Here is a 14,271-nt window from a genome sequence, read left to right on the forward strand (position 1 = left end):
GAGAATTCACAGTTTTGGACCAAAATTGAAAATTAGGCCCATGACTGAGTAATTTGCACGATTTTAGTGCAAATCCTTGAGATAGGAAATGATTTGAAGTTGAATACCAAACATAAGGATTGTAGACTTTTCCGAAATAAATTTCAATGTAATTGTTTATCTTAGATTCTGAATCTAACGATCGAAAAATTTATGCAATAGGGCCGATTAACGGTTGAAGTTAGAAAGCGTCAAGGGAGACAAAGGATGCGTTGTTAGCGAAACTTTGGTAAGTACAATAGTTTTTCTATGGCTATGTCACGAACAAGCTTGCTTTTCTATGTTGCACAAAGATTGTGCATATAGTAGAATTTTGAATGATAGATACAATGTGAATGCTAGATACTATGTTAGGTAAGTACAAGACTTATGTAATTGTAGAACTTTATTCTGCAAAAGTATGTATCGATGTTAGGTCGAGATCAAACTAAGAAAAGTGAAATGTTAAAGTTTAACGAAAAGTTAATCTCATGATAAAATGCTCAATAATGCACAAATTCATAAGATTTAACTAAAGTTACCGTTTCAATAAGAAAATTGATAAACGGTAAGAGACCAAACGTCCTGTTTGTACCAGCCTTCGAAGGAAAGGTTATTATGAGACTATGAAAGATATGAAACCGTGACTGAGTTGGATTGGTTAGCTACCCCACTCCTCACTGGTTATGCGCGATATGGTACAACAGGACATGGCCCCTAAGAAGTAAAAGACAAGAAAATGAAACACGGAAACCATTCCATATAACAATATGGTATCCGTAAATAATAATGAAAAGAATGAGAATACAGAATGAAAGTCGTTTAGAATTTTGTACTAGGTTATATGATATGAATGCATTTATGGGTATGCATAATTATTGCATCTGTTATAACCTATTGATACTTGCTGAGCAAAAGCTCATTAAGTTTGTTCGTGTTATAGGAAGCACGGGTAAGGCACCGGCTCCCTAAAACTTGATGCTGGGCATGCAGAGAGGGTGTAGCAGCGGAATGTGGGCAAGTGGGTTGTGGATGTATCACGTGTTTTGGAAACGCTGCTGAACTTTATATATAAAATAAAATAGTGTTTTATGTATTTTGAGGACTAATGTAACAGAATGTTTTCAGAATGCTACATCATTTTAACGTACATGGTAAGAATGAAAAAAAATGGCCTGAAATTTTAAGAAGTTATAATTAGGGTCGTCGTAGAGGTTAAGAAATGGTAAGTATGAGCATAAGATGATGACCAAAAGTTAGGGTCGTCACATATGCGCTACTCGTAAGGTGCTCACCCGAGAAGGTCCACAGCAACAGATTTTGGTGCAATGGCAAGGGTGTACACCAAAGGAAGCCACTTGGGAGACCTTTGGTGATTTCTGCACCACCTACCCGTACCTCCACCTTGAGGACAAGGTGGTTTTTGAAGGGGAGAGCAATGATACGACTATCTCCTTTCCTACCTGGCCTAAGCCCAACCACCCGGGGCTGCTGTGGAGATACCTGCTGCTGAGGCCACAGAAGAGCCCAAGGAGAAGGAACCTCCTGGAAGGCCCACACGCCCCATCAAGAAGCCAGCGTGGCTTAACGACTTTGTTTGAGGTCGTAGTGAATGTTGAATAATTCCATTGAGTTTATTGCCAGTCTGTATTAGCTACTTTAATTTGGTTTCTGTTTCTCTTCTCCTAGCCTAGGGAGTCACAAAGTTGGTTAGGAGGTTATGCTTGGCTCACGCCTTTTAAGTATAGGAATGTAACGATGAGAACTATCAAAACAATTACTAAGAAATTTTCTTCCAATCTTGATTCTATCGCTTTTCTCAATCTCATTCTTTCTGGAGTTCACACCTGCTCGAAAGGTGAAATTCAACCCTTAACAGATTTCCTCGATTGGGGCTGCCAAGTCCTTCTCCATTGCTTCCTCGTCGTTTTGGGGAAACAGTAATAGGAGTTTTGTTGTTCTACTTAAGACTCATTGGTTTCACGGATTCGAGTTAAGATGTGATATATTCTGAGAGTTTTTAACTGAAAAAACATAAAATTGAAAACTCAAATCGATAAAATGAACGAGATTTTAATGATTTCAGATTAACTCAAGCGTTACAACCCTTGACTATAGTGATTCGCACCTTCACTGAGATTTGACCAGCATAGATATGAACTGTGCCAACTTGTCTTGACACCGAGGAATTTTTAAACCGTTGGAACAACATATCTTTCAAGTTTCACCGACTGGCATGGTGCTATCATGTTGCATGTATATGAATATTCCTACTCGAGGGACCAAAAGTTTTCAAAAAATAAAAGCTAATAATTCAGGGATCAAAATATTATTATATTTAAAGTTCAAGGACAAAAATTACCGATTACTTTTTTTTCCCCCCGCAAGGTCGATTGTTATGTAAACACAATACAGTCTCTTTTTTCTTACGCGTATTATGGATATATATATATATATATATATATATATATATATAACATTTGTCAAAATATCAATATCAAGTGGAGGATAAAATAGAACACGTATCAAATAAGTCAAATAATATTGGTATTGACATTTTTGTATTAGAGTTGGTCTAAGAATCTAAAATGGAAGATTAGTTAATACAGTTTCAACTATATATAGTAATGTTTTGAAATATCAGCAATTGAACTTTTTAGTTCTTCTTATTTATTAAATTTTGTATTCCATTCTCTCTCTTTCTTTTTTTTTGAGTCATTTTTACCATTTGTGATTGTGTTGCAGGAGAAAAGGAAGATTATCCGCAGTAGAAGATCTCATGGAAATGATATCTTGTCACTCATTAGACGTACCAAAAGAACAACATGAGAATTTCCAACAGAATCCTTCTGCTTCCTTTTGGAATTACTTCCTTGACTATGGTTATGCTACTTATGGTTTTGTAAATAATATTTAGCGAAAATTTCCTTTTAGTATTTGTGTTATATTAAAATATGAGTTTGAATTATTGTAAAAAAAAGTTTGAATTACTGTTCAAACCTTTTTGTTATAAGATTTTCTCTTACAAAATTTAAATTTTTATTTAAACTATTTTGTTCAAACCTATGAACTGAACGAGCCTCAATTCTAATAGCCTGTTAGGTCCAAAAGTTTGAAAAGAAATTTAAGTTTGTTTAAAATTTTTGTTAGAAAAAATACCGTAAAAAAAAAGCTTCTAACAAAAATTTTCTAGTTAAAAAACTTATGAAACAAACAAAGGCTAAGCAAAGTGCATGGTGTTGGAAGTCGGAGGATTAAAGTTTCAAGAGAATATTTAGAGCAATCTTTACAGATTACAGCAAGACAAACAACCTGCAAGGAGTTTTTTCTCCACTAAATATAATAGACCATTGAGCAAGGAGATGTACAAAAGTCAGAACATAATATATGCAGTTGAAACTAATTCCCTCAAATAACTTTTGCCTGTAACTTCAACATACACAACAGGCCTCATTTGCGTCTTTAAAATGAGTAATCCCGTTTTTCTTGGTCACTCGACCGACTCGTCAACATTAATTAATTAACATGGAATATCGTGGAGTTATTTTAACAAGCACCATCTATTTTTTTTTTTTTTTTTTTTTTTTTTTTTTTTTTTTCAAAACAGGACACTATAAGGTGTATAGGGTGATAATTACGTAGGTTTATCAAAAAGGAAACAACTCACTAATGAGGAAACCTGTGACGATCCAAGATCAAGCAAAAGTCCCAATAATCAAGCTGATGAGCAATCCCAATGAATAATCAGGGAGATGACTATCAAATAAAGGAGCAGAAGCAGCAGATAAAAGGAACGAGAATACTATTGCTGATCCACCATTATAGGGTCCAGACATGAATATATATTTTTTATTTAATTCTCTTTAATGTAATTTTTCCTCCAATGAATTGCACTTTATAACCCTTTTGGTACGTGTGTGTATATATGCATCAAGATATAAAACATATGAAAAACTTCAACAAATCAAGCAATGTTCAAAGGGTAAAATAATATATATATACACACACACACACACACACACACACACACACACACACACACACACAATGATAAACACTAAATTATAAGGAGATTGAGCTATATCACTTAATATGTTGACCTTTTATGATGGAAGCTCAAATCCTTAATAAGTTCAACTTCCATAATAAGAGAACGTTTCTCTTTCAACACAGCGTGAGAGCTCTTCCGTCAAGGCTCGATCACAGGCATCTCAATCACTGGCATGGCGCGTATGTTGTATGATGCAAAACCTTCTTTTTTAAGTACTCTTTGCGATTTCCACAAGTAGTGATACTTAATGTCCTAGTTTTAAAGAAGACAGTGTAAAATCAGAGCCAAATTTAATAAAGAAAGGGGCAGATATTGAAGTCATCCAGGATGTAGTGCGGCAGTGAGATATGGTTCTGTCTAGGGCTAGGGCAACGACACATTGTAGTATACCATTTTGAGTCACATAGAAAGACAAAAACAGAAAGAAAAACACGTGTGGACGAGACTTAATAAGGGTTTTGCTCCTTGTTTCTCTCAAGTTCAAAATCATTTAAAAAGAAAAACACAGTCGAAACATAACAGAAGAAGAACGTCCAAAAGGAAACAGTGTACGAATTTTTACACACGAAGAACTCCAAAGAAAAGTTCCTCCAAGCCCTAAAGTTGCGCCATAAAAAATATATAAATTATAAATTAAAAAACTGAGCGTAGAGCTCAGAATCCAATTGCATAATGATGAGACGAACTCAAAAATCCCCCCCGAGACGAGCTTAACATCCGGAAATGAACTTAAACAAAATCATCACTTTAAGAAAACAAAAAAAAAAAAAAAAGAAAAAAACTCTAATACATTGAGAAACATAAAAAATAAAAAATAAAAAAAGCTACCTCCTTTTATAGGTATCTTTCTTAGAGAAGAGGAATGCATTAGGCTGCTTTATTCTGGCATAGTGTTGAAATATTCAGTTGACTACTATATAATTAGTACTTGATATTCTTTCCTACAGGTAGCATATTCTATTAGTTAGCATTAATTTTTAATTTAGATGTTTCAAAAAAGAATTTGTAGTTGCCAAAAGAACTTCGATGCTTATGTTAAACGCTGTGATAAGCAAGGGGTGAGTACGAGGGATGCCAAAAAGCTTGTAACCTTGACAGTAGATATCTAATGCATTTATAGGCACACTAATCAGATAGGTTTGATTCGACCCCGGCCTCGGCAGATTCCTCCCGCCAACCCCGGGTTTAAACAAACATGTTTTCCTTAAAAAAAAAAATCACTTTTTTTTTTTATATTAAACAAAACCTGTTTAAAACAATATAGAATTTGGAAATTGGGCTTTAGAAATATTTCAATTTAAGATAAATTTTTATGCAAACCAGCTTTTGTTGACAGTAGTTTAACTGATATTCATTACCAATAAACTGCTTGATTACGGGATTTCAACTGCCTGGTTACCAGGCTTAATTAGCAAAAAATAGACTGACAGACCGAACATGAATGACCATATTTAGTTGTTTTCCAAGAGAAAATTAGAAAACTTATTTTAAAAGTGCGTGAATCTTAATTTTTATTACTTACTCTTGATTAATATCATTTTAACTAATTTAATATTTGATTAAAAGAGTATCAACTATTAATTAAGAGTAAGCGGTAAAATAAAGATTCATACAATTTAAGATGATATTTTTCTCTTTGTCGAACTAATCGAGCTAAAGCAAATATATATATATATATATATAAACTTAAGAACTGTTTTTTCCTCAATTAAAGCATTTCCATACGATATACCCTTAAAAAGTTATACTAAAAATGCATTACTATATTTTACGCTATTTTGGTATTTTGATCTTATTTTAAATTGAGTAATACTAACAAAGAATTACATGATTTCCAATGATACTTCTTAGTAAGTAAACACCCCCAAAAAAAATGAAAAGATTATAGTGCACGTGAGACCCACAATACTGGCTGCTTCCGCATTGATGATAATGACCTCTTCACCACCATCTTTACCATTGTTTCTCATTGCAGCAATAAAGAACAGCGGACTAAGTTTTAAAACAAGTTCATAAATAGAACTGGTTTAGCTAACACTTATTACCAACAATCTATTTGATCACCAGTGTTCAATTGTTCGATAACCAACCCTAATAGGTCAAAACAGAGTAGTGAACCAGTAGATTACCAAAGTTCAATCGTAAGATCATTAGGCAAGAGACTCCAAAAACCAATCCGAACCAACCAAAGACGACCGACCATATTCGGTGACGTTCCCAAATGTTAGTTTTTTTTTTTTTTTTTTTACAATTTTTACCATATAGAAAGGACTAGCCAGTGTTGGTGGACAAAATAATAAGAAATAGATTCCACCAAATTAACGAGCACTATGAAATACTGCTTAACTCCATCCAATGGAGGACTCTTGCCATAGCAACTACCAGTGATCACTCATTTAATCGAGCCTACCCGAAGTTTTCACTTTGATCAAGCACTTGTTATATATTCATGATTTTGAACTATACTTTTCAATAAGGGAAAGGAACACTTAATAAGTAGAATCGTGGAGATATTGTACATATCTAAAACGTTACAAAGAACAATATCAAGTGTGGGTTATTACACTTCCAAGCAAAAAAATATATGAAGAAATACATAAAGTGTAGGTTATTACACTTGATGCAAAATGAAGAGTTTGTTGTAACAACAAGTAATTGCTTGTATAGATGCATGGGCATGGGAGTAATTCCAAGCGCGCAACGTATGGGAGGGGGTATGCACCCACTTCGGTCGGCCAGCCACTCCGCGACCTCGGCAAGGGTTGCCCGTCAGCCTAAAAATGTCAATGGGGTTTTCTGCAAATAGGAAACCCTACATGTACAAAAACTATTAAAAATTAAAAATTAAAAAATGCCACCAACTTGAAAACTTAAGAACAATAAGAAAGCCAATAATTGGATTTATCTGTTTACCATTTTTGGATTTACCTTAATTCTGAGTGATAAACATATTCACACCTATTGATTGTGTTCCTCATAATGACCATGATCATACATAATGATAGTGATCACCATAATGCCTTCCCCTCTTTTAATTTGCCAATTGAGGTGATTAATTTTAATTGATCAGAAGCTCAACAAAGTTGGAGACACAATATTATGAGTAGTTGAGAACATTACTTAATAAATAAAGTATCAACTAATTTAAATAACTTTGTCATGATTATTATCTGATACTTAGGTAAATGAAATCTCAACTCTATTTGATATCAGATATCCAGTAAACTCCCTTTATATTTATGGTAGGATCATAGATAAATTGCCGAGCAAAGAATTAATGAAACTCATGAATAAATATATAATTAGAGACATTAAATGGAATTTATAACGGAGCTTTGATTAATAATATTATAGTGGACGGTAAATCAATCAAATGGAAAATGCGTATAACTATGAACAAAGCTTAAGAATATTATTAAAGCTTATTTATAACTTTTGTATATAATATGAGATTGTACCTTTGATTTTCTAATGGCATGAATCAAAATTAATAGTTCTGTTAATTTTATAATAATTATTAAAACTTAGTTTTTATATGGCAATATGATCCCCTTGCTAGTTTCAAAATTCTCTGGTATGAACTAATGAAATATCCTGAATGATTTTTTTGTCTTTTGGGACTATTTAAACATTGTCTAGTACAATCACTATGTACTAAGGTGGCGCCTAATCGATAACACTTGGACGCGTATTTCTATATAACATTGATATATTAGTCTTACATATATTTGATGTGACCATATGAGTGTATATTGCAAAACATATATATTTTTAATTGTTAAAATAAATAGGCAATAATTATTTATTTAATTTAGTAAAATAAATTGCTGTCATAAGTATAAAAAATATTTTTCGTAACAGTTCGTTAAATATAAATTCTGAATTGAAACCAAATTCGGTTTATCCAAAAGTTGAACTATGATTGGAGAAAAAATACACAGTTAATTAATGGTGATATGTGAAATCCTCCTTCAAGGAGGAGTTGTCACACATAAGGATGGCAATTCATGTTAGTGGTTGTGTTCGTGTCAACCCGTTTATTAATTGTGTCATAAATTATCAATTCAAACACGATCTGTTTATTAAACGTGTCAAAAATATCAGCCCAAACACGACCCATTTATTAATCGTGTCAACCCGCATAACCCATTTAAATTAATATATTGAATAAATAACTAATATAATAATGACTTATTTAACAATGTCAAACATGTTTAACATGTTTATTGGTCAATTTATATTTTCCCTTTAAGAAAAATAAATGAATTTTACCTACAAATATTAAAATTCACATTATTTGTATTTAATATGTCATATAAATTTTCATATTATATCGCATATCATTAGATTGCAGAAGACATATAGTTAATCGTATCACTTCGTGTTAGGAAGTCAATCCTAACTCAACCCATTTATTAATCGTGTTAATCGTGTCAGTCTGATTATGACCCAAACCCATTTATAGTAAACCTAAACCTTCTAACTTTATGTAGGTTTCGAGTTGTGTCGTCGTGTCGTTATCTGAATTGCCAACCTTAGTCACACGCCCATTCCCTAGGGAGTGAGCGAATTTTCCACTGTAGAAGTGTTTGAGTTTATCTAAGATTAATTGGAAGGAGAATTGTTGTGACATGTGAGAAATTCATCTGGTAAACACGTACTAGTTAAATTCAAGGAGAGTAGAATAGCGAGAAAGGTCTAAGGTTTTGTGATGCTTAATAATCTAGAGATTGTTTGCCCAATAGAGACGGACAATTATTAGATTATGTAGGTTTTAGAAAAATTTTAAAACTTATTCAGCTGTGTTTTCGCGTTTTTATCGAAAGATCAATTTTCATAACCGGCAGGATTTATATAAAACAACTATAACGAATGCATTAATTTTCAAAATAGCGCGAATAGGTTTCCTCGTGGGTAGGGGTGTAAATCGGCCGGGTAGGGTAGGGTTGAGCCGAAAAATTGAGCCTACCCGACCTGTGCGGGTTGAGAAAATTTTAGGCCGTGACACTCTCTTAAGTCTACAAACCCGCAATCTTTCGGGTGACCTTGGGTAGGGTCGGGTTACTCGGGTTGGTGAAAACCAATTTTAATCTATGACTTCATCAATTTTAATCAATTTTTAGTCAATTAATCTGTGCTTGTTACAGAAGAAATCATTATCAAACAGAACATGTATTTCCTTCAAGAGGGGGTCTAAATGCAATGTGAACAATTAAAACACTCACTTTGAAATCAAACACTTCCAATATAAATAAAGAATGTCCTAATTCAACAACTATGACATACAAGCATTTCTTACACAAACCGTGAATCCAAAACATAAATAAGTTAACAGTTTAAAAGTATAAAGTCCATAAACTTATGAAAGTAAGAATTTGAAGTGTTCGACATTATTTTACCTACTTTGAACATGTTCGGCCGGGTAGGGTTACCTCGGGTTCATGTAACCCCACCCCGCGCCCCTACCCGCACAGTGCGGGTTAGGCATAATTAAAACTGAAAATTAAATAAAAAATTGGAAACCCGTGATTTTCGAGTAGGGCCGGCTCTGCTCGGCCGGGTTCGTCGGGTTCGGGGTGATTTCTTACCGCCCTACTCGTGGGCATGTCCACCTATTTATACAATTTTGTGAGATAATTGCAAAAAAAAAAAAAAAAAATCCAATTGTTAAATAATTCCTAACTAGTAATTATCTTCAATTCAACTAATGGATTTTCTAACGAATCTCCCATTATTCTTGAAACTCGAATATCCATTTCAGGACTCTCGGCTTTTCACAGCTCCCCTATCACTTTAATATAACTGGTTTCACTCTTCAAGCAAACAAATGGTATGAACCAAACATGGTCAATCGAGCTGATCAACTATGTGATCTAACAACTGTTTGAATGAGTCATAAGAAGGAAAACGTGACAGTGGCATCTTCCGCTATTTTAGAGCGTTTCTTGGACTAGTATTAGATGACCAATTAATTGGGCCCATAAAACAGCAAATCTTAAAAAAATAAAAAAAAAAATAGAGGTCCCGGTTCATTATTTTCAAATGATAGCTTACATTCCAACAAATTATTCCTATCTTGATAGGCATAGATATTGGACTCCATACCTAACTGGAAAGGTTTTATAACAAGTGCCATTAAAAAGTTGTCGCTATAATTGCCAGAGTACTGATGTGGGCAAATGCCAGGACCTTAGGAATCTCGAATACAACTTTAATGGAGCACTTGAAAGTTAGTGGTGGTTTTTCAATTATGGGGTCAATGTCAACCAAACATATCAAAATATAAAGGTTAGATGAATAGTCACAATTCACTCCTTGACAAACTCACAAAAGGCAGCCTACCATGGGAGAAAAATAAGCTAGCTATCTTTTTTTTTTTTTTTTTTTTTTTTTTTTTTTTCTTGAAAAGCCAACTATCTTTTCTTGATCCTAATGACTGTATTCTTTGTAAATCTAGAAATGTGTATAAACTAATTAAGGTTTGGTCCCAAACGAACACTCTGGAAAGGCAAGCATATTTAATTTAAGTAATGGAGAAAATATGGGTCAAATGACTATTAAATCATGACTTAGTGGAATTAAAAGAATCATAATGCAATGGTTTAGTTTACATCTCGAGAATCTATCTTTATGTAAAAATTTCCCTCTTTTTATACGACAAATACTTGGCTCCAAAAAAAAAAAAAAAAAAAAAAAAACTTGCAATGTGTTTGTTTAGTGTATATCATGTCATACCAAATACAACCAAGGCATTAGCAACTTGTGACTCACAAACTGCACTCACGCAATTGATTCAGCAATTTGTGTGTCTCACAGACGTTCTAAGGTGGAAGCCAGGTAATCCTAGGTAGCCAAAAAAAAAAAAAAAATGCACTAACTGGTGCATTAGCAAAACTAAATGCACTAACATAGTTAGCAACTCCCAATTAACATATCATTTAAGAACTGTAAAGGAATTTGACGCTTCCATTTAAAAAAATGATGTTTATAACAACAAAATTGCTTAATCATGAGCACTTGATAGCTTAATAGTTGGGTTTATGAGTGTGTGCCTATGTTCATTAAAACTCTAATTATGATGATTTTATTTTTTTGAGTAAAATAAGAGTTATAAATCCCACAAATATATGTATGTAACCATTAAAAACTCGTGTGTGTATACTTAACCGTGTCAAGTGCTGTGTTTCCATTTGCCGAAAGTAAAATGTGTGCCTTTACTTTTTAGCCCAGTCGATTACTTATAACAATTATCTTCTTCATATTCATTATTATCAATAAAAAAAATGATGAGAAAATGACCATTGTTCATTGTTAATTGGTCCCAGCTTTCACATTTTCCCCTAATGCTAGACAAAATCAATCGATTAAAACAAGAAGGGAATCACAAGAAAAAAGAATGACAAACTGTTTTATTCAACTATTATTAGATATACATCAGACTCAATCTACATAAATCGATACACGTGTGGACAGTACACAAAAACAATGAATCATAAGTCACCGAACCCAAATTCCACCAATCTCCACCCTCCAACTCATCAAATCAAACCCCAATAATAATAATTTAAAAATGGAATGAACAAACACCGACAATTAAAGAAGGTAATTTCAGAACAAAAATACAAAAAAAAAAATAAAACACTAAAGAAAAAATAAAACCAAATAGATCTCATCCGTCCATAATAAGAATAAAAAAGATCTAAGAGCCGAGGAATTCCGATCCTCCACGTGGAATTCCCACTCTAAGCAAGAGCCACGGCGACGAAAACTCCGGCGAGAGCGGTCCCGGCGATGCCGGCCCGGCAGCGTCCGGAGATGACGCCCCGGCTGGCCAAGCCGGGAGCGAAGTTGTCACTTGGGCTCTGGGAAGGCGCCGGCGGCTCAGATGGAGAGCTGGGGCTCAGGGGAGTGGGAGCCGGTGGGGTAGGACCCTCTGGGGTGGGAGCGGTAGCCGTGGGAGTAGGAGCCCCGGAGGCTGGAGCCGGAGTCGGAGGAGTTGAGGTGGGAGCCGGAGTTGGGGCGGGAGGAGTGGAGGTTGGAGCTGGGGTAGGAGCTGGTGGAGAGGCGGTTGGAGCAGGTGTAGGTGACGCCGCCGGTGGAGTCGCCGTGGGTGGAGTGGCCGTCGGAGGAGTGGCGGTTGGTGGTGTCGCGGTCGGCGGCGAGGCTGTTGGTGATGGGGTTGGTGCTTGAGCCGTGCATGAGGCTGCCAAGAGGCCTAAGATCATGAAAATTTGAAGCTTAGGAAACCCCATTGTCTTGTTTTGTGAAAAAAGTGTTTTTGAGGGGGGAGAGAGAGAGAGAGAGGCTTGTGTTTGTGTTTGTGTTTTTGGGTCTGTGAAATGTGAGGGAGTTTGGGCTAAAAAAGGGAAGAGGAGAGAATATAAAAAGGAGAGGAAGAAAGTGGGAGGGGGATTATAACAATAATAGTGGTTTGTATCTTGAGATTCCTCAAAATCGTTTTTTATATAACATGACATGTATTCACGTATGAATGTGTGCATATAATGTTCATGTGTGCGTATATTACAATATAATTACACCTATACATGTACCCAACACACATGTTGGAAATAATATAATATTACGTAATGATTAAATTGGCTGAGTGGCTAACCAACAACACCAGATTGGCAATTGGGCGGTGTGAAATGTGAATAACTGGTTATTGGTCAGCCTTTTCTCACCCTTTCTTTCGTTGAAATTTCTTCAAGGATCAGATAAGGTGAGGCGCACCTAATCCTTGATGCACTGTCCTTACACGCATCGCGCTAGGGTTATTACTGTAATTAGGAACGGGACAAACGTGGTTCATGCGTTGTGAAATTACAATTAAGGGCCTCGATTGGACACGTGTCGGTTGTTGAGAGTTAGTGAGATGTCCTTGTCGGAAACAGCTTTTCGGCGATATTATCTTCGTGAAGGCCATAGCTTTCCTTTCACAGTCTGTCCTCCGCGTTAACCTTTTCAACGACTCCGAGCCGTGGTCGGTGATTTTACCGTATTGCCCTCGCTAACTCTTTGAACAATTCAATATTATAATAGTGCATGTGAATTAGTGACCCCCACATTTTTAATAATCGTCACACGGAAATCGAGTGTACTAATCTGACCGTAACCCATATGCTTTTGGGACACGTGGCAGAAAGACATTTGTGAATTTTGATCATCACATCAGATTTGACAAACTTACCAAGTCAAAGTCAGCATCTCACACGTGTCGCATTGATGTGGCTCCGATGAGGACCCCCATTGTTACATACGAGACTATTCCTCTCAACTCTCTTTATTTTTGTGCCTATATTCAATTAGCTGGGTGATTAGCCATTTTGTTGGTATAATTGCGGGGGGAGAAATATGTACATATGTTGAATAATGGATATAATATCGAATATTTTAATAAATGTAACCGTTGCAAATGGGAAACAACTAACATGTTCATTCCAACCAATTATTATTGAAAAATTTTCCAAAATATTTCATTGGCCTTCAAAAATCTCAATGTCTTCTTGTCGTGCTTGGACATGGAAGTTAGGGAAACTGCATATATCACTTCGTTGTAGCTCAAAACAACATGAAACTGGCATTGTCTAGAAGACACGTGTTGAGACGCCAATTGTCAAGGACACGTGGCACCAACACATGGAAGTAGTATTAATTCTATGTGAACCAACATCATCATGTCCATTATTTTGTTTTTGTTTTATTATTGGACACGAATTTGATTTATATGCCTTAATTTAGCAAGTCTTCTTTGTTTATAATATGTCACTTGAATGAAGAAAAGGAGCTGGCAAAAGCTGGCAAGAGTTCGATCATGTAGATGGATGAGGTAATATGTTGTGTGCATGTGCATGAGCATCTTCTCACATAATTTTCTGGTTGGCCCGCATAATGCTCTTATGCTCCAAAAAGTTGAAAAAGTTTTCATTCATATTGCGATAACGTTGATAAATACTTTTTAAAAGTATATGAGTCATAATTTTTAATTTTTAATTTTTATTTATAATTTTTTAATTAAATAATTATAATAATAAAAATGTATTTATCAATAATAAAAGATAAAAGTATAGATTTATACATTTTTTAAGGTAAATTCTCTTTTTTTTTTCTTTGTAAAAGTGTTGAACTAGTGTTTCTATGGTCATTATCTTGTTGGCTTTTTTTTTTTTTTTTTTTTTTTTTTTTTTTTCCCCTCTAAAACA

The 14,271-nt window shown here is 34.8% G+C and overlaps 1 protein-coding gene across 1 annotated transcript; it reads right to left on the reverse strand.

Annotated features, from left to right (window-relative positions):
- Positions 1-11,811: 11,811 nt before the first annotated feature.
- LOC112093527 (classical arabinogalactan protein 4-like) lies at positions 11,812-12,658 on the reverse strand. Its single transcript, XM_024172186.1, has one exon. The coding sequence runs from the start codon at positions 12,568-12,570 to the stop codon at positions 11,812-11,814; it is 759 nt and encodes a 252-aa protein (XP_024027954.1). The 5' UTR covers positions 12,571-12,658.
- Between the last annotated feature and the right edge of the window lie 1,613 nt (positions 12,659-14,271).

Source organism: Morus notabilis, unplaced genomic scaffold, assembly GCF_000414095.1.
Source record: "Morus notabilis unplaced genomic scaffold, ASM41409v2 Scaffold62, whole genome shotgun sequence".
NCBI lineage: Eukaryota > Viridiplantae > Streptophyta > Magnoliopsida > Rosales > Moraceae > Morus > Morus notabilis.

What these genes read in the sequence shown, in the direction of transcription:
- LOC112093527 (XM_024172186.1), bottom strand. Translation starts at nt 12,570, where the DNA reads ATGCACACATTCATACGTGAATACATGTCATGTTATATAAAAAACGAT.